General features: G+C 43.8%; 1 protein-coding gene across 3 annotated transcripts in view; it reads left to right on the forward strand.

Moving 5' to 3' along the window:
* TENM4 (teneurin transmembrane protein 4) overlaps positions 1 to 21,486 on the forward strand; it is a 348,755-nt gene that overhangs the window by 250,811 nt on the left and 76,458 nt on the right. For all 3 annotated transcript variants that reach the window (XM_062567394.1, XM_062567392.1, XM_062567393.1), the window contains 2 exons: positions 10,156 to 10,275; positions 19,205 to 19,466. In XM_062567394.1, the coding sequence (XP_062423378.1) occupies positions 10,156 to 10,275; positions 19,205 to 19,466 (382 nt within the window). The remainder of the gene's footprint in view (positions 1 to 10,155; positions 10,276 to 19,204; positions 19,467 to 21,486) is intronic.

Below are 21,486 nucleotides of genomic sequence, written 5' to 3' on the forward strand. Positions count from 1 at the left end.
AGCTTTTTTGAAATATGGGAGAATACAGAGAAATTTTCAAATATGGCATTTTTTATTTTGGTAATTATTGCTCTTAAGCACAGGAAAGCATACTTCTAAAACTTATCTTTTCAGTATACAAGGCAATACATATATTCCTTTTCAATGTTTGCCTTTTTCCTTTGATTTAAAATTATATAGTATGGCATTATTTCATCTCAAAGTGAGTTTGAGTTGAGGCTGGCATTATTTCCTTATAATCCAATGAAAAATATGCAGCTACTTACTTCCACATTGTAGAATTCATATCTGCAGGGTTCTTTGAAAGAAAAGTTTCTATCCATTTGAATGTTTCTTTCCATAACATAGATAGTGTAATCATAATGTAATTACATTCCACTTTTACAAGTGGCATTGAAAGGAAATCCTGTACACGACCATTAGAGAAACTAGGATGCATTTTTTAACAAGTATTACAAATTGCTGGATATTTATTACCAAATGTTCTTTTTTTCTATGTTTTCTGGGGCCTTCTACTAAAATAAGTCATACTTGAAGAAATTATGAATTCATTTCTCCTCTGTTAATACGTATTAAACTATTCATTCCCCCTCTCAGTGGGTAAAGAATGTTCAAAACTGAAGGAATACCTAAAGAAAAAAAAATGTTGACATTGTTACTAGGAGTAAAATAGTATGCCACACATATAACCAGCAAAAGAGAGAAGAAACGTAAAATACAAAGAGGAGAAATGGCTAGGTGAGGTCAGAAGCAGTTGCTTACAAGTTAGACTTTGTCACACTTCTAATTTTAAACTCTTGCCCCTCAAAATGCAGAGGGAGGCTTCCAGCGCTGTCTGGGGACAAATTAGTCACCTTGGAAGAATCAGTCAAATGACCTTCATGTTGAGCCCCGCAGGAGCTGCAGAAACCTAGACAGCAGTGAACATAAAGCAAAGTGGGTCACAGATCCTGCTTCTTCGCTGGAACTTAGGTAGCGGAGCTGTGGCTTCAAGCGATGCCTTTCATTTCGCTCAGAGCCGCCTTTGCTAGCTCTGCTTGAAAAAGAAAGTAAGTACAGCTGCGGTTCGTGAGTGGGATCCTCTTGGTGTGTGGTAAGTGTGACTTGGGTATGCTTCCAAAATCAGGCGCGGTAGCGTGTACCCATGCTGCACCACCCAACACCTAGGATTCAGAGGTCTCAGGCAATTCCCGTTTACCTAGGAGTGTGCAGGAAGCAAAACTCAAGCCTCCACAACTCCTAGAAACAAAGGCAAGACTTTCAATAAGAGTTAAGTACTTCCAGGATTACACAGATGCTGACGAGGGCGTTAAATTGCACTTTAGCTTTTAGGAGTCTCTAGTGTGCCGTAGATGCTGGTGTGTTCTCTTGGATCTGGCGCACAGATATTTGACTAGTATTTATTCAGTATTTGAGGTGTGTTTCCCTGAAAAAAGAACAGCCCGCATGCCCGTTTTTGTGTGTTAATCATGGATAGACATATCTGGCGTGATAACTGTAAGCTGAGTCAGTAGTTCCACTCAATATAATAACATCACTAGAAACAACGTACGTTGTTCAACAGAGAGACTTATTTCATTACTTTGTTTCTTCAAAGACGATATCAGCTCACTGTTGCAAGGATTCTCCTGCAGGTCCGTGACCCATTTATCCTGCAGAAAGCTGGAGCTTTCTGCCCAAAGCTCTTTGTTGGCTTGCTGGCCCCAGAGCAGAAGGGACGCTTGGAGCACGCGGCAGCCGGGTCAGTGCAAAGTCAGCTTTCCCAGGGGAAACCACGGGGGAGCTGGTGGGAGCTCATCCTCTTGGCTTTGCACCAGTGGGAGTAAAGCTCAGCTTTGCCAGATCGGCTTTGGGCGGGTGGTCACCTCCGCTAACAGCTGAGTCCAAGCACAGTTTTCAACAATTTTAATAAATCCAGAAGAGTCTATACTTTGAGCCTGACATTTGCATGCTAAATTTGTTAAAACCTCATAAAAAACCCTCAGTTTTAAAGTCCCAACCATAAACTCTTATATATTTTATTGAACCATTTTTTTTCATAATTCCTTTGAATCATTACAAAGCTATCAGACAGCTTATATGTAGTTAAAGAACTTTCTGTATGATCATCAGAAGGAGAGCTCGTTTTATAATTAACATATAAATAATGTATTTCTTCTCCTGTCCCATTCAGTTTTCCTTTCACTGTATCTGAAATTCTGTGGGAGGAATTGCTTTTATTTTGAGTTGTCTGCAGAGCTGAATATGTGGCCACAGCTAACAAAATGAATGCCAGACCTAAGATATTATAATAATACAGAGCTGCTAAGTTCTGCATTTTTTTTTTTATAATGAAGACTTGACATGAATACATTGGTCATCTCTGAAAGTTACTGGGCCATAAAGTCTTTACTCATAATGGTTGTAGGATCACTTCTGGAAAGTTATTAAATGAGTATAATTCAGTGTTAGGTACAAAAATTGTCTTGCACCTTATGAGCTACTGACACCCTGACTTGGATTTTATGAACCTGAAAAGTTAAAGAGCCTGGTTCCCTTTCCCTGGGCTCTTGTACAAATCCAAAGACTGTGTTTCTTTGATTGCACTGGAATAAGGGAAAGAATCACCAGTTTTTAAAGCATTTCTCAGTCCACAGCACTGTGAGTACAAAGGGTTTTCACCGAAACTTTACAGTACATCAAGGCCCAACTTTATTATACATTGCATTTTCTATAAAACTCTATTCTAAAATACATTCACTTAGATTTTATAGCTGGAGACAGTTTTATAATTTCAGAGACCTGTGTCAGTGTCTTCTCCTCTTCATTTCCTAGTTGCTGAGCACCCTTCCTGCATCCGTTATCCTCCCACCTTCCTATTACAGTTCAGCTGAAAAATCTTGGGATGCTAAAACAGTAAGTCAATAAGGTGGAGAGACCCAGGACATTTTGGTTGCAGGAGCGGCCTCTGTTTCCAACAGTGGCCGGATTGCCTGGCAGATCAGAGAGGAAGGAAGTGCTTTCAGAAAGAGGACAGAGACGAACACTGAGTAGGTGAATAAGGTCCACCAAGATGATACCAAAGGAGATTTTTGAGAACTCTGTTTTTAAGTCTTCAGAGAGCAGAGGGGAGACAGATGTATGTAGTGGAAGCCTTGAGAAATGTCGCAAAACTAAACCCACTCATAGATATTAAAAGTATGAGATGAAGACCCAGTGTTTCAATACTATCAGGTCAGACCAGATCCAAAGAGACAAACAGAATAAAATCTGCATCTAGAGGTGTTATTGTGAAACCTGATTAATAAGAGCTTTCCTCTCATGCTTCAAATGCCAACTTTATTAACTGCATTCATAAAAGTGGCTGAGCATGATGTTGTTTTTTCCCTAGCCCTTCTTAAGCCAGTTTAACTAATGAGTTTTCTTTGGAGTGTTTCATTCAGTTGTCTTCACTGTGTGTTTTGCAGGACAGTTAAGAGACTGTAGAAGGTTTCTTGCAAAAGATTATCAATTAAGGCCCCTACCCGCATAAACAATCAGCAGCAGTTACTGTCCCTTAAGTGATGGGACCTTATAAATAGCTTCAATGAGTAGGTTAAACAAACAAAGCAGACACCATTTCCTGCTTCAAACAGCTTAGAATTGACTTTCTATTACAGAGCCTGGCCAGAGCTGTTATAAACTTTGTTCTTCATCCTCCACTCCTCCTCACCTGGGTCTCCCATTCCATCAGCTTCTTGGAAAGTTCAGTGGCAGGCTCTGTTGCTGTCCACGTCTTTCAGTTGCAAGTCCTGACTGGGATTTGGTCAGATGTCAGTGCATCTAGTCCTTTGTCAGACTGACAAAGGCATTCTGGTGCTCCTCTTATCGGTGAGGTTCTCTGCTGAGCCTCGTTAATGGTTCTGTGTCCTAGCTGCCCAACATGGGGATATGGGAGTCTTTCTGGGTGTCTACTCTTAAATTTCATTTTTTCATGTAAGTGAACCTTTCATGTTTAATAAGGAATTCTTTAGCAGGATCTTTTCCATTCTTTCCATTCTTTTTCTTAGCCTTAACTCCTTAATTCTGATGACATCCAGATCAGTACAGGGATATCCAGTTTATGCTTTACCTACAGCTAAACTGAACTGAGAAAGCCAGACTAGGATTGATTCAGGTCAAGGAAAGGTTACAGGATTTTTCTCTTGCATAGTCAGGAGGCAAGTGGACAGAGTTTTTTACAGTCAGTTTTGTGGGGAAATACTGCCACAAGCAATAAACATGAAGGTCTCTGCGTTCTACTATTTCCTCCTTTTGTCCTTCATCTGTCAGTGCATGCACTTTCTGCATGTCCATGTGTTTGACCATGATGCCCTTAGCTTTTACCTGGTATTTTATGAAGTTTTCTTTCTCTCTCCTAGTGCTAGACAGAGGTTTTTAACATGAGGCAGGTGCATTCAACCCAATATGACCAAGGTCCATTTTGCTGCATCCTGTGTTATTATCAAGAAAAAAGGTCACAGTAGCTAAAGGAATGAGGTCATGTTTGTAACAAATGACTGTATTTATAGGCACTTACCAGCAAGGTGTCTGAACATGTCACAGATAAAGTACCGTGAGAATATAAGAATCTCTACACATGAGATTAGCAGATTACTGTAATTATCCTTCCAACGTCCCTGTAAAGAAGGGATGTGTTTCTATCGTTATTTTGTGGGTAGAGTGCTGAGACACTTACAGAGTAGCTGATATGTTCAGCGTCACACAGATGGCCCCAGATAATGACACACAAATAGAACGGGGATTTCCTAACTTCAGTAGTGAGGGTTGTACTGGCAAGAAATAATTTTCTGTCTTTTCACTCTATGCTTCTCTGGTGAAGTCCCATCCAGAGCAGAACAGTCCATTCCTAGCATGTCTGTACCAATGAAATACAGAAATGATGGATAGGATCAGAGGGAAAAAGAGATTTATAGTGGCAAATTAAACTATTTAATATGAATAACTTGGCTGGGGATGGCTAAGCGGTCATGATAACCATCTCCACACATTTGAAACCTTTGAAGCAGAAAGCACAATGAGTTATGGAGGAAATATTTTCAGGAGCTGCAGAAATTCTTAGTGGTGAGGTCCCCCATGGCACCTATTTGAAGCAAGGAAAGAATATACATTTCTTTCAGTAAAGGAGGGCTTAGGATACATGGAATTTTTCCCCCCTCTGATAAAAACTGTTCAGCAAAAGCAGGGGAGTTTATATGTTTTCCAGTGCCAAGCACAGTATCAATGGAAAACAACCATGAATAATAACTGTTGGAAGGGCCAGTACCTAAACTATGAGGTAAAACTAAAAAATGCTTAAAATATGAGGTAAAACTAGCCTGTGGCTAGTGGAGTTCCCCAGGGCTCAGTACTGGGTCCCATCTTAGAATCACAGAATCATAGAATCAGTAAGGTTGGAAGGGACCTCTGGAGATCATCTAGTCCAACCTGCCCGCTCAGCAGGGTCACCTAGAGCATGGTAGACAGGGTTGCATTCAGGCAGGTCTTGAATATCTTGTTCAATTTACACATTAATGATCTAGGTGAGGGGACAGAGTGCCTCCTCAGCAAATTTGCTGCTGATCCCAAGCTGGGAGGAGTGGCTGATACACCTGAGGGCTGTGCTGCCATTCAGAGAGACCTGGACAGGCTGGAGAGCTGGGCGGAGAGGAACCTCCTGAGGTTCCACAAGGGCAAGTGCAGAGTCCTGCACCTAGGGAAAAATAACCCTGGGCACCAGTCCAGGCTGGGGTCTGCCCTTGTGGAGAGCAGCTCTGCAGAGAAGGACCTGGGAGTGCTGCTGGACGACAAGTTGACCATGAGCCAGCAATGTGCCCTTGTGGCCAGGAAGGCCAGTGATCTCCTGGGGTGCATTGGGAAGAGCATTGCCAGCAGGTGGAGGGAGGTGATCCTGCCCCTCTCCTCAGCCCTGGGGAGGCCTCATCTCGAGTCCTGTGTCCAGTTCTGGGCTCCCCAGGACAAGACACACACAGAGCTCCTGGAGAGAGTCCAGCATAGGGCTACAAAGATGATTAGAGGACTGGAGAATCTCTCCTATGAGGAACGGCTGTGAGATCTGGGCCTCTTCAGCCTGGGGAAGAGAAGACTGAGGGGGGATCTTACCGATGCCTACAAATGCCTTAAGGGAGGGTGTCAAGGGAACAGGGCCTGACTTATTTTCAGTGGTCCCATGCAACATGACAAGAGGCAATATGCACAAACTGAACCACAGGAAGTTCCACCTGAACATGAGGAAAAGTTTCTTTCACGTGAGAGTGACAGAGCACTGGACCAGGTTGCCCAGAGAGGTTGTGGAGTCTCCTTCTCTGGAGATATTCAAAATCCGCCTGGATGCAACTCTGTCTAACATGCTCTGGGTGCCCCTGCTTGAGCAGGGGTGTTGGACTAGATGATCTCCAGAGGTCCCTTCTAACCTCAACCTTTCTGTGATTCTGTGATTGGATCAGAGTCAGTATTAAAGGCAAATCCTTAATATATTCCAGTAGGAATTTGTGAGATGGCTTCGGGGATTTTATTTTTCTGACTTCCATTCTAAAATTGTTTTTGTTTGCTTGGATTGTGTTGAGAAGCAAAGCAGACTATCAAACTTTCTTTATAGCTGAGGAATGGGCAAGTAATGGCATCAGTGCGCCTCTATCTTTTTGACCACTCGTCCTGAATCTTACCAGGAAGACTCAATTTAGTCTTCCAGGGAATAAAGAATGACTTTCAAAGTCATTGTCTAAAATTGCCTGATATATCTTCTAGCATTCTAGATAGCAATTGAACAATGATTTTGTGTTTCAGGAAAGCTTTTATAGACCAATTTTTAAAAAGCTAGGTAAAGTCTAATTAAAAAAAAAAGAGAATGCTGTCCATTTTAAAGCAAGGTTTCATATAGCCACATGTAAAAGCAGACAAGAAAAAAAAAAAAAGAAACACAGGCAGTGGGTGGAATCTGTTGATAATTCAATGGGAAGAGAAGGCTCCAATAAAGAGAAATTCAGTTTTGTTCAACTGCAGAAAACATTCTGAATGAGCAGAACTAGACTGATGGAATAAATCTCTTCTATTAACATGATAGATAATTTTATGTAAATATATTGGGAGACCTTCTAGCAGAGCTGAGAGTCTTAGCGGTACCACTTACCTTGTTTGTAGCGTAATTGCATTTAGACCAAGGTCTTCTGAAGGAAATGGCTGACTAAATTAGCATTTCAGCAGTAGGTTCCTGGGGGGTCTCGGTGCACTGTGGGAAGTCGATCTTGCCTCCAGAAAGGACACGTTGACACTGGAGAAGCCAGCTGCTTACAACGCACACTGTTAATTGTTTTTCCCAAGTGGGGCCAATTTTATCACCTAGGGAAGGAGAAGATTTGGGAATCGAATCAAACAAACTCTGGGAATTGGTTTTCTTCTTATTTCCACCCCTCCTGCTTTTAACTGAATTCAGATTTGTGCATGTTGCTCCAGCTTATTTTTTTTTTCATCACACTGAGTTGGGGAAGATGTCCCCTTTGTGGGAACATCTTTCCGTAGAGCATGTAAGTAAAGCAATTGTTACAGTCCTCAGGAGGACTGAGGGATGCAGCTGGGCTTGCCGAGGAGCTGCCTGTCTGAGAAGAGAAGCCAGCTGAGTCCAAGTTAGTGAGCATGTAAACGTACTAAGAGAGTTGGAGTGCAGTGCTGCGAGGATTGTCTAGCAAGGGAGCAGACTCACGTGTGGAAAGCTGGAAGTTCAAATGCGTTTGATACAGCTGCAAAGGCCAGAGGAGGTTCTTTGTCCGTATTGTGCCGGTATCCGTTCCTGAAGACATAGTTGTCTGTGATACGTAATGGGCCAGATGCTTGCCGATATAAAGCAGCATACCCCATTAACGTGAGCTGAGGATCAAGGCCAATGTGTTTACAATATTACTCAAAACTTTGCAGCTGCTTGGACACGTGGTTTATCTAGGACAGCAGGAGAGACACCTGCAACATTTCGTATATTTTCCTTTACTTGCTTTTAACTCTTGGAGAGAAGAAACAACGTTCTTTCTGGTCTTACGAAAATGTGTTATGATCTTGTCTCCTGAGTATTTTGAAACATTAATAGTTCCAGCATTGGTGTGGATATGCCATCAGTAATTCAGAACTCTCAGTCCCTCATACTGCACCACACAAAGGTGATTCCTCACCCTTCACAAACTGAACAGCCACTGATACGAAGCAGGGAAGGGCTGGTGACAGTTTCAAAAACATCCTCAGTTTTCTCTAAAGGATAGAAAAGAAAACATGGGAGGGATATAGAAAAGTCTGAGAAGAGATGGTCTGGCTGCTTTTAGCTCAGACATGTGATTACACATGATTACTTTGTGCAAAATTGTGCTATGATGGGTGACCTATTGACGTCAGTGGAATTATTCCAAAGATTGTGTTGTGATCCTTCAAGTCATGCTTTGCCAACCAATTAGATAGTGGCATGTGTTTTATTGCTGGAATATACTTTTAAAATTGTTATATATGAGAGGTTGAACTGGAGCCTTCAGCAATAGAAGTATGAAGAATGTTATTAGTTCCAGGCTGGGTCCTAGTTTTTTCCTACATGATTACTATCAAGTCAGTGATGATGTATTAGAGGAAACTCAGAGATATAAAAATCAGTTCCATTATCTCATTTTACCTTGGCCTGATCCAAAATAGTACATGAATCAATCACATTTTAGGTTGCCTACACATTCTGGTAAAGCTTCAAGAATTTTTGGTGACAATGAAGTTCTCCATTTATATCAGCAGAAGTTTTGTTTAAGGCTCCCTGACAAACGGTCTTTTTTCTGTACTGTGCAATAAACAGCTAGCACAGCCCTTATTTAATACAAATTATACTTAATCTCCTTGCATTACAGATTATCAGATTTTTGGACAGACTCTAAGAAAATAACTTGATCTTTTCCTAATGATCTGTGTTTACAAAATCAATTTTGCCAAACAGTGCGGGTTTGATCTTTTGCCTCAGTGAGCCAGTACAGTGACATTTTACACATCTAGTAGGTAGATAACAAGTGCAGCTGTAGTGATTTATTCTAGCTGAGAGTCTGGTTCTGCACCTGTAGAAATACTGGCTTTCAATCTCTGCTCTCCACCTGGACGGTTTTTGCAGACATCACTCATCAGGTCATGCTAGCACAATGACACCACAATTTGCTGTTAGCCTCGGAAAAATAGTAACAGTCAGCCAAAAATTGAGCCCAGACCCTCTCATAGACATGTGATTCTTTGTTTTTGTATGAATTTCCTAAGGTAGCATTGTAATAAAGACTTAGAGGTCTGGAAACAGACTTTGGCATGAGAACCTAGTGAATGTGTCTTTGGCCCTGCTGCTGATTTTCTGACTAACCTTAGACAACTGAAAGGAACTCTGTACTTTATTTCCTGTTTCTGTAAAATACCAGTCGTGCAGTATTAATCCATGTTTGTAAAATCCTTGAGATCCTTAGATAAAAGACTATGTTGCAGAGCACAGAGTAATTGAAATAGATAGATGTAGCCTATAAAACAGTGCAAACTACCAAACTTGGAAAGAAAAAGAAGGAAAATAAAAGCCTGTTCTGTTGGTGCATTCAGTTCCTCAAGCATTTTGTAGGGAAGCTGTTTGGATCTAGCAAATTATCTGTCGTGTTTTTCCCAAGTGGCAGCTTACTAGCCTTTGTGAAATCTGGAAGAAATAAGCCATCAAGTCCATTGTGCCTTTGCTCTCCAGAGGGCTTTTATGCCATGAATATGCCCATGTGATATTTGGCATATTTCTGTTCTGTTTTATCTTTAATTAGGGCAAATTGTGAAGACGCTCTGAAACTTAGTGAGTTGCAGCCAATTCCGATGTGATATTGTGAGCTCTACAGGAAGTTAATGAAGTATGTCCTGAAACAGTTACTTTTTTCAAGTAGAATAAAGGTAAAGCACAATTCTAGTGTCAAATATTCTTGCAGAACTCCTGTGAAAGTCTTCAAGAGCAGCAGCCCACCATCGATAAGCATGGCATAGCCCCGTGCAGTTCACTACACAACGGTCTGGGCTTTCTTGTCCGCAGGGGCTCCTAGCCACAGAGGTGGAGGTACATGCCTCGTTTGTCAGAAGATTTACTGTTCCATGTTCTTTCTCTCCTTCTTCATGCAGACACGCATGTGTGATTCGAGGCCAGGTGATGACAGCAGATGGGACACCTCTAGTTGGAGTGAACATCAGCTTTGTCAACAGTCCTCTTTTTGGATACACAATCAGCAGACAAGATGGCAGGTAGGATACCTTTATAGGATTTACAGTATTCAAGCAGCGATCTTGGGAGAATTATAGGAATGCAGTCCGAGTATGTAGAAACGTGGCGAGGAAGGCTAAGGCCCAGTTGGAATTGAGTCTGGCAAGGGATGTTAAGGACAACAGGAAGGGCTTCTTCAGATACCTCAGCAGCAAGAGGAGGACTGGGGAAAATGTGGGCCCGCTACTGAATGGGGCAGGGGCCCTGGTGACAAGGATTGTACGCTCATCAAACTACTACCCTCTGCTGCTCTTTCACGTGGGTACTAACGATATAGAGAGCAAACTAGAGACAATCAGGGAAGACTTCAAGGCCTTGGACATGGTGGCCAAGGGTCTGGGAGCCCAGGTGGTCTTCTCAGCAGTCCTGCCCGTTAGAGGGAGGCATGGGAGGAGGAATAGGAAGATTTCCCAAATCGACAACTGGCTACGCCATTGGTGTGGGCAGCAGGGTTTTGGATTCTATGACCATGGAACATTGTTTGAAGACCAAGACTGGTGGGGAGAGATGGGATTCACCTCACCAAGTGGGGCACATTTCCCTTTCCAAACAAGTTGGACAGCCTAGTAAAGAGGGCTTTAAACCAGGTAGGAGGGGGAAGGGGGGGTGTCATACAGACAGGGAAGACAACAAAACACAAGTTGGGTTGGGGGTCCTCCAACAGGTGCATGCAGCTGGGGATGTGCATTTGGGACATGGCTATGGGCAACCTCTGTACACCCTTCCTGGGAAACCTGCAGGCATGACCACCTCTTTAAAATGCATGTATGCCAATGCACGCGGCATGGGGAACAAACAGGAGGAGCTGGAGATCTGTGTGCAGTCGCAGGCCATGGTCTCCATGTCTCCACGATTACAGTCATGGAGACATGGTGGGATAGCTCACATGACTGGAATGCTGCCATGGATGGCTATGTTCTTTTTAGGAGAGACAGGCCAGGAAGGTGAGGTGGTGAAGTTGCTCTTTATGTGAGAGAGCAACTGGACTGCTTCGAGCTCTGCCTAGGGGTGGAGGAGGAGGAGGAGGCAGTTGAGAGCTTATGAGTAAAGATCAAAGGGCAGGCCGGCATGGGGGACACTGTTATGGGTGGCTACTACAGGCCACCTGACCAGGAAGAGAAGGTTGATGAGGCCTTCTATAGACAGCTGGAGGTAGCTTCACGATCACAGGCTCTCACGGGGGACTTCAACCACCCTGACATCTGCTGGAGGGACTACACAGCAAGGCACAAACAGTCCAGGAGGCTCCTGCAATGCATTGATGACAACTTCTTGTCACAAATGGTGGAGGAGCCTACGAGGAAGGGTGTCCTGCTGGACCTTGTCCTTACCAACAGAGAGGGACTGGTTAGAGATGTGAAGGTTGGGAGCAGCCTTGGCTGCAGTGACCACGAGATGGTGGAGTTCAGGATCCTGTGGGAAAGAAATAAGGCGACAAGCAGGATTGCAACCCTGGACTTCAGGAGAGCAGACTTTGGGCTCTTCAGAGACCTAATTGGAAGAATCCCATGGGTTAAGGCCCTAGAAGGAAGAGGGATCTGGGAGAGCTGGCTTGTGTTCAAACATCACTTACTCCAAGCTCAAGAGCGGTGCATCCCTATGAGTAAGAAGTGCAGCTAAAAGGGGCAGGAGACCTGCATGGGTGAGCAAGGAGCTCCTGGCCAAATTCAGACAAAAGAGGAAAGTACACAGAACGTGGAAGAGGGGACAGGCTACTTGGGAGAATAATAGGAATGCAGTCAGGGTATGTAGAGATGCTGCGAGGAAGGCTAAGGCCCAGCTGGAATTGAGTCTGACAAGGGATGTCAAGGACAACAGGAAGGGCTTCTTCAGATACATCAGCAGCAAGAGGAGGACTAGAGAAAATATGGGCCCACTCCTGAATGGGGCAGGGGCCCTGGTGACAAGGGATACAGAGAAGGCAGAATTACTGAATGCCTTCTGTGCTTCAGTCTTCACTGCTAAGGGCAGCCCTCAGGAATCCTGGATGTGAGGGAGACAGTCCAGAGAAGGGAAGACTTTCCTTTGGTTGAGGAGGAAAGGATAAGAGACGTTCTGGGCAGGCTAGACATCCACAAATCCATGGGCCCAGATAGGATGCACCCACGGGTCCTGAGGGAGCTGGCAGATGTTATTGTCAGGCCACTCTCCATCATCTTTGAAAGGTCCTGGAGAACTGGAGAGGTGCCTGAGGACTGGAAGAAAGCCAATGTCACTCCAGTCTTCAAGAAGGGCAAGAAGGAGGACCCAGGCAACTCTAGGCCAGTCAGCCTCACCTCCATCCCTGGAAAGGTGATGGAACAGTTCCTTCTGGATGTCATCTCCAGGCATACAGAGGAGAAGGTGATCGGGAGTAGTCAGCATGGATTCACCAAGGAGAAATCCTGCTTGACCAACCTGATAGCCTTCTTGGATGGACTGACTGGCTGGGTAGATGAGGGGAGAGCAGTGGACATTGTCTACCTTGACTTCAGCAAGGCTTTTGACACTGTCTCCCATCACATCCTGCTAGAGAAGCTCAGGAAGTGTGGGTTAGACGAGTGGACAGTGAGGTGGATTGAGAACTGTCTGAAAGGCAGAGCTCAGAGGGTCGTCATCAGTGGCGTGGAGTCTAGTTGGAGGCCTGTGGCTAGTGGTGTCCCCCAGGGCTCAGTCCTGGGTCCCATCCTGTTCCACATCTTCATCAATGACCTGGATGAGGGGACAGAGTGCTAATGATGCCAAGCTGGGAGGAGTGGCTGATACACCTGAGGGCTGTGCTGCCATTCAGAGAGACCTAGACAGGCTGGAGAGCTGGGCGGAGAAGAACCTCGTGAGGTTCCACAAGGGCAAGTGCAGAGTCCTGCACGTAGGGAGAAGTAACCCTAGGCACCAGTCCAAGCTGGGGTCTGCCCTTGTGGAGAGCAGCTCTGCAGAGAAGGACCTGGGAGTGCTGCTGGATGACAAGTTGACCATGAGCCAGCAATGTGCCCTTGTGGCCAAGAAGGCCAATGGTCTCCCGGGGTGCATTGGGAAGAGTGTTGCCAGCAGGTGGAGGGAGGTGATCCTGCCCCTCTACTCAGCCCTGGTGAGGCCTCACCTCGAGTCCTGTGTCCAGTTCTGGGCTCCCCAGGACAAGAGAGACATGGAGCTACTAGAGAGAGTCCAGTGTAGGGCTACAAAGATGATCAGATGAATGAAGAATCTCTCCTATGAGGAACGGCTGTGAGAGCTGGGCCTCTTCAGCCTGGGGAAGAGAAGACGGAGGGGGGAATTTTCTTAATATGTACAAGTACCTGAAGGGAGGGTGTCAAGTGGACGGGGATGAACTTTTTTCAGTTGTCCCATGCGAAAGGACAAGAGGCAATGGGCAGAAACTGAAGCACAGGAAGTTCGGCCTGACCGTGAGGGGGAATTTCTTCCCTGTGAGAGTGACGGAGCCCTGGACCAGGTTGCCCAGAGAGGTTGTGGAGTTTCCTTTTCTGGAGATCTTCAAGGTCTGCATGGATGCAACCCTGTCTGCCATGCTCTAGGTGCCCCTGCTGAGCAGGGAGGTTGGACTAGGTGATCTCCAGAGGTCCCTTCCAACCTTACTGATTCTATGATTCTATGAATGCTGCACTATTATCATCAGTGCAAAAGAGAAACTTCTTCTAGGAATACATTTATTGTTAGAGACTTTCAACATTATTGAAATTCTTGTGTCATTATTGTTACTGGTTGTTCATTCTTATTTTTGTTTTCTTTATCACGATTAACATTGTAATATTGCCTAGAATATTTAGGCAAAATTTTGGAAGCCATTGCACAGACATGTAAAGAAAAGCTGTTTCCTACTCCCCACAGCTCTGTTCTTGCTAATTCGTACTGAAGTGATTAGGAAGAAGTCATTAAGATTATAGTTGTATTAGAGGCGAGTACTTAAAATCTGAGCAATCACACTTAGCCAAAACAAAAGCATTGTAAATTGGGGAAGTCTTTCATCTTATCTTTTGTCTGTCAGTGCTAATTGGCTCCCTTTCTTTTAAGAACAAAAATGAAACATAAGGAGTTCCAGCTGCACATGCTCTATCTAATGACTATTAACCACTAGCAATTGGGAGAGGATTTATGGATTTTAGCCCCTCTTCAATCCAGCACTTTCATTAAAGGTTTGACTTGGCCAGAGAAGCTGATAGAATTATAATGAAAGAGAAGAACATGTGCTAGCAACGTGTGCTTAATGCTGCCTTGTTTATGCTTTTGAGGTTTTGGCACCTACTGTAATACTGAATGTGACTAAGAGGCATTCTGAGTGATGCTCCACCTCCTGGAGGACATGACAATAAAATCTGGACAGAGGACAATAGAGATAAAAACACCCTGTTTCAGGAAAGGCAGAGCTTTGACGAGGCAGAGCTTAAGTGTATGGATGCAAGTAATATGTAGCACTTGCTGTCAGAGCCAGAAGATAGACCCTGACTGCATTAGAATGAGCATAGCCTGAGAGACTGCACTGGTGTGACGAATTTTACTGATGAAAATAGAGTTTGTGCAGCTCCATACATCCACCACCCATGCAGAACAAGTGCAGTATATGCAGTGCTACAGGACAGACCTACCTCAGATTACTCCATGCCTCAAGGAAGAGCAAAAGGCAAACGATTTCAACCCCCTCTAACAACTCATTCAGCTCTGGACCTTTGCAATATTTGAGCAACTCTTTTTTTCTAGTTGAGAACACTGATGGTGAAAGGGAACTCCTGCCTGCTGTAAGCCAGCTAGTGCTGGTATATGGGGCAGTTTAAGTGAGGAATCTTCCTTTCAGCTCTGTCCCAACCTCCACCTGAGCTGGGGACCCAGGGCAGGAAAAAAAAACCAAAAACAAATGCAGCTGGAGCATGAATGTGTCCCACTAATCCTCTGTGAACTGATGGTCAGAGCCTGCTGCCAGCCATTGCAAGTTAAATTATTTGCAAGGACCTTAGTGCTGCAGTTTGCTGATTTGGCCTCTGATGGATACTCAGTTCTAAATGATAAAAGTCAACGGTGTCAGCTGTGTCTGACATGGGAATCTGTGGTCGAGTGGGACTGATGTTCAGTCTAACCCCAGATTAAGTGGTGTCAGTTGTTTAGATTTTACTTTCTCCAACTTCCCCTCAAAGCATTCTGCTTCTACAAAGACTTTGTATGGGTCTGGTGCATGACTGATATTCAACAAATTGTCCAATTGCAGCACTGAGGTGCCTGAATCATAAAAATATCTAACCTTCCAAAATTGTCTAAGGCATTCACTTAGATATTTTCTCAAATGAGTGGGCACAACAGTACATCTGTGTACTGTAGAGGTAATAAACAGACAAGTGAAAGCACTTTTTTGAAGAACACCAGAATCCAGAGAACTTCCTCGGTGGTGAGATCCTTTAAAAATTACCTTGAAATTTTTAAGAGCACTCACACTAAAATTAATCAGGGCAGAAGAATGGTGTTAGGCATCCGTTATTTCTAATCCCAGTCTTGCTGCTGGTTTAGCAAGCAGCATTAGATATATCTCTTTACCCTCCTAGGCCAGCCAGCTAGCTTGTGAAAAGGAGCTGTTATAGCAGTGCACAGTCATATCAGGTCATACGGACCATCTTCCATGTTACTGTGGTTTGGAGTAAACTGAGAATTTGCATGCAAGCAGTTACCTAAGTCCAGGGGTTATGAGATAAACACTTAAAATATTCACTGACTTTATTATTTGTCATATTCACCATAGGAAGAGCTATGCTGGGAAATGTGCACTGAGTTGCCTTAAATTGATTTAGGAAATCAGTTTACTGATAGCAGGACAATAATGCCATTTTTAAAGTAAGGGGGGTGAAAGAGGGAATTGCATCAACTTAACTGAATTCATTCTTAGGCTGATTTAGTTGCTCAGTAAATTTTTTTGGCATGATCAAGTTCCAAAATGAGTGTCAGAACTGAAATTTTGGTTTTAAAATCAGAATTTAAAATTTAGTGAACTGAATATTTTGCCCCTGTAAGTGAATTTATGATATTCCAGGTCTTTGCAAGTAGGTTGCACTCCTATTACAGTAGTCAGCTACTGCCTTTAATAGTGAAAGCCTGTTCCTATTTAAGTCACATTACTTCAGTCTGCTCATTAAATCACCCCAGCTCCTCCTAACGAGACTCTTTGATGGCTTCAAGGCTTACAAATGTTTTTAGACTAATTATTGTGACACGGGCTTTTTTCCTATAATCAGGCATGAAGATAAAATGACACTTTTCAAACCACTCTATTGTGTGCATGATTCCTCTGCAAAGCAAAGTTAATAGATGGATCAAAGTATCAGTACTGGATTATAAACCACATTTTAAAATAAAGCTTTACATTTGATCAAACTGGAAGTTGATAGTGGCTATAATTCATCGGCATCCCATGGCTGGCAGTGTGGTGTTAATAAAATAACAAGAAAGTCTCCAGACATTTTCACTATCATGTTCCCGCTATCACATCCAGCACCTTTGGGATCAATCCCCCCAGAGAGACCAAATCCATGGACCTTTCCAAGTAGAGATGAGAAAGGGTTACACTTTCTCTGTTTTTTTTTTTTTTTTGAGCCTGCTTTGTGGATAAATAGAGAGTTTCAGCCTTTGGCCTGTCTCTCCAGGGTCTTTTAAGAAAAACAGAACGATATGACAGTACAAAAAGTACAATTTTTTTTAGAGTGATAAAAAAGACATCAGAGATCAGCAGCAAAACTAGAAATAAAATTAGCTCTTCCCTTCAATCCCAAGGCAGCTCTGCTCCTGTTAAATTTAATTTCACTAAGGGAAGTTGGGAGGAGGGTGTTTCCCACTTGGGATTTTCTATTTAGCTTTGCTTTTAGCGTTTGTTCAATCCATTGAGGTAGCGTCAAGGCTGCGCTCTCTAACTCTAGGAAAAACAGCTCGTGAGCCGCGGTACCTGCCAAAAAATACTGCAGATCTCTGTGTTTTCCCAGCTGCTTCAGGCTGACATGGAGGAGGAGCTTCCCCTTCTGTGTCCTGTTTCACAGGCGCAGGAGAGGCAAAGTTGATCCCCCCCAAAGGTTACCGTCCCTCACCAAAGCTCACCCAAGTCGTTGAGACCAATAGCTGTCCACGAAGGAGTGAAGAGGAGGTGTTCCCAACTAAGAAAACCTTCTTCCCACTTCCCTAGAAAATTTGCTGAGCATCATTTGCACTGGTTCTTTCCTCCCGTTGCCCCTTGTAGTGCCCAGATCCAGGCAGAGCAAGTTGCTCCCTTTTAGCTGCAGGGCTTGCCAACTGCTAGTTGACTGTCAAAAATGTTCTCATCAAAGCACAAACGTGCCATAGTTTAGCTGCCAAAAGCTGGCCAGGTATTCGGCAGGCTCTTGGAAGCCAAGTTATGTAGGTCTGGGAAGCTGATGCCCCGCTTCAGTGGTAGGATAAACAGGTCTTTGGCTTCTTGAACTGCTTTCCATCTTTTCCCACTTAATTTGAGTTCTTTCCTGAATAACTCCTTTTTCATAATTCTATTTGCTAAATGGCACCCGAGTCTATTGGGCATAAAAAAAAGAGAGGTTCCTCAGTGATTACCTGCCAAGATATTTTTCTCTTCCTTACACTTCTGTAACTCTTGCAACAGATCTAAAATCTTCATAATTAATTAAAAATGATTAATTTCAAATTTTTTCAGCTTCGTTTTTTGTCATATAATTATGAGGTGCACCAAATCTGGCTTTAGGCTGTCAGACCCTGGTTCATAAGCGCAGGATGGTACTTAAGGACACAGCTCTAAGCGCATGAGCAACTCCGCTGAAGTCAGTGGGCCTGTTCACATGCTTAAAATTCTGTGCAAGACTGTCATATATCAGAGCCAAAAACCCAAAGTGAGAAGCAAGGAAGAGAAATCAACTTTCTTTGCCCTAAGTGTGTATCTGGCATTGCAACTGAATGAGTATTGAGGAAAAACAAACAGGAAAAAACCAGTGATACTCAAATACTGCCAAAATCCCTTCCTTTATCAGTTATTCCTTTTTTTTGACTCTATACATAGTAAATATATTTTGTGTACTTCATAAAATCTCCATCTCTGGTAAGATGTGAATTTTAAAAACTAAGAAAAAGCTAAAACTTCTATTCCAACATTTTTACGTCAAGAGGAAGAGTCTTTCCGTTATTGAGGTGAGCGGCTTTTCGGACAGCTCTGGAGGCCATCTGTCAACCCCAGTATCATACTATCTAATAATAATTCACACAGAAAAGTTGCTTGGCCAGAGGTAGCGCAGAACAAAGTTGCCTACTACCATTAGACCACAGGCAGCGAGTTATCCCTGTCTCTAAATGATGAAGAATGAAAACAGAGTATGTGCTGAGTGCTGTGGCACAGAGACTGCCTTAATGTTCTTTATTTCTTCCGCGGGCTAGTACAGTAGGTTCAGCCTGTGACTGGGCTCCACATGTTCCCTGGTTGCATTAGGTACTAGTCAGCTTAGCAGTGGGTGCCAAGACAATTTATATGCTGGCGTGTCGGAGAAACCACTTTCCAAAGAGTTGATTTCATCATGTGAATTGATCCAATCTGTGACTGTGTTTGGATGTTGAGTACTGCATTAGAAAAAAAAAGGGGGGAGAAATGAGCATGTATGCTCAAATAACATGAGCAAAACAGTAACAAAGATAAACTTTTTTCTCTTAAAAAAAATGATGGAAATGTTTATAGTGTACAGGGAACTACACGCAGGGAAGCAGAGGTTCTGCTCCTGCTCTTGCCACTTGCTCTTACCCAGCTCACTCATGTTCCTTTGAGCCTTAGGTTTTATGTTTGTAAAAGGCAAGCGGTGATGTTTCTGTGACTTACAAGGGCTTGCAATTGCTTATTGGGGTGCTTGCTAGGGAATTGCTGCGAGCACACAGGCTGCCGTTTGTATTAACCCTGTATTCCCTCTGTTGAAACAGCTTTGATCTCGTTACTATTGGTGGCATCTCCATCATCCTGCACTTTGAACGGGCTCCCTTCATCACCCAGGAGCACACTCTGTGGCTGCCGTGGGATCGCTTCTTTGTAATGGAAACCATAGTCATGCGGCACGAAGAGAACGAGATCCCAAGCTGTGATCTCAGTAACTTTGCCCGGCCCAACCCCGTGGTCTCTCCATCTCCGCTGACATCCTTTGCAAGCTCCTGTTCAGAGAAAGGTCCTATCGTTCCCGAAATCCAGGTATGAACCTTCTGAGCCAAGGAATAAAATTTTACTTCGTTCTGCGCTGCTTTTGCCTGCACTGAACAACATGAACACAACTATGCATCCTTCTTATTCCCCAGTCTGCCTAAAAGGAGATGTTCCCAGTCTGTTACCCCATTTCTCAGCCGTTGGCCAGCAGCGCTCACTCATGCACGCACACACTTAGCAGGAGGGTTTGTTTTCCCCTGTCCCTGAGAGATGGAGGCGAAGCACTTGCGGCTGACGCTGCAAACCCACGTTGGCTCCGCTTTGCTTCCTCCCCGCATCTGCAGGAGGAGGTGAGCCGGGGATGCAGCGTAGCCTGCAACAGGCCTGCAGGCAGCACTTTGGCGTTCGATACTCTAGTGCCGAGCGCAAGGCTTATGAACCCGGTAAGCTCTAATGCCTTTCTCTGCCTCAGGAGCAAATTTCACTCGCTGGGCATTAGCAACGGACCTCAGTGATGGAGTACTGGATGTGACTTTGAGGACCTACCCTCAGTCTGCAAAGCTGCTGAGGTGTGCGGTCAGCCAGCCGGGCAAATGGCCAGCGTGTGGAGCAGCTGGATTTTACCACATTCAATAATATGTGCGATAGGCGAGCGGAGTGGGAGGATTACTTTTAATTTCTCGTCCCCATTTTTCTTTTTTAAAGGAAGTGTGAATCAGATAAAGTAGTTTAGCAATCTGCTGTGTATTCAGAGTGTTCTGTTGAGTGGCAAGTTGTGTTTTAAACTGGAAGGACCAAACCACTGGATTATCCATTTTCTTTAAAAATCCAGGCTGTCTTGAATATGTGGATGTAGCAGAATGCCAGTTTTTCTTTTCTGGACATGTTTTTCCCAGAGTTTTAGATGCCAGCATTCAGAATATCCCGGGAATTGCTTTTAGTAACTAATAATAGCCTGCCAAGGTAGAAATAATAACAAGTGTACCGACAGATTGTCTGCTTCCTGCTTGGCTCCGTTGGGGTTGCAGTGGCGTTAATGAGCAGAGAAGTCACTTCATTTCTCCTAATTGTAATACACAAGGTACTGAACCCAGCAACGAATGAAGCTAGTGGTCTCTCCACCTTTCCCACTGGACCAAATCCTGTGATCCTTTCTCAGATTAATTTCCAGTTACAGTCACTGAGTTTGTCCCAACCTTAATCAATAAATATGCGCCATGTTCTGTAATATCCATGAAGTTGCAAATCCTTGTTTCAGTTTTCACGCATCTTTTTTCTAATCCAACAAACACCGTGAAAGGTAATGTTCAGTGCTGCCTAGGAAAGAAGCAAATACCTGGTACACTGAAACAGTGTTCATGACCTCACTGATTATTTGGTAGGAACCTGGTTAGACTGTGTTAATTATATCTATGGAGCTAAAACATTCTAGAACTCCCCTTCGGTACGAGTATGTGTCTATTGACTGTGAAAGCGTTGAGGGGTGTAACTTGTAAGCGGTGGTTCAATACAGTCTCCTCACTATAGATGTATAGTGTCGTTTGAAATGCCCTGCAGTATCATACTTGGTCTCCAACTGCCAATGCAGAATTATTTCCCTATCAGTGCCCTACATTATATCTGCCAACCGCTAGTGAATGTCACAGATACCTTGGACATCCCAAATGGCACTAGACACCTGTAGTTATGGAATTTAATCGAGCCCTAGGTAGGATTCATTTTGAGATTAGGACAAATAAATCAGGTGCCTACCTGCAGTCATCTGGATGTGTGCTAGATGTCTGAGCTCCGATCAAAGCTAACAGGAATCTAATTGATACAGTCAGTAGAGCCTGCAGATCAATTACGCTGACCAAGGTATCTAGATCACATTGACGGTATCGATTAGATCTCCATTGACTGTACTTGCTGCTTAGATGCCTACCTCACATGCACACGCTTACATGTAGATAGCTGAATTTAGGTGCCTTAAACTGGAACTGAATCCCACTCTTAAGTTACGTGTCAAGGCTCACCTTGTGAAGAGCCCGTCCTTTCCATTGGCCATGGGGAGATGTAAAAGAGTAGA

The sequence above is a fragment of the Rhea pennata genome, chromosome 1, assembly GCF_028389875.1.
Source record: "Rhea pennata isolate bPtePen1 chromosome 1, bPtePen1.pri, whole genome shotgun sequence".
Taxonomy (NCBI): Eukaryota; Metazoa; Chordata; class Aves; order Rheiformes; family Rheidae; genus Rhea; species Rhea pennata.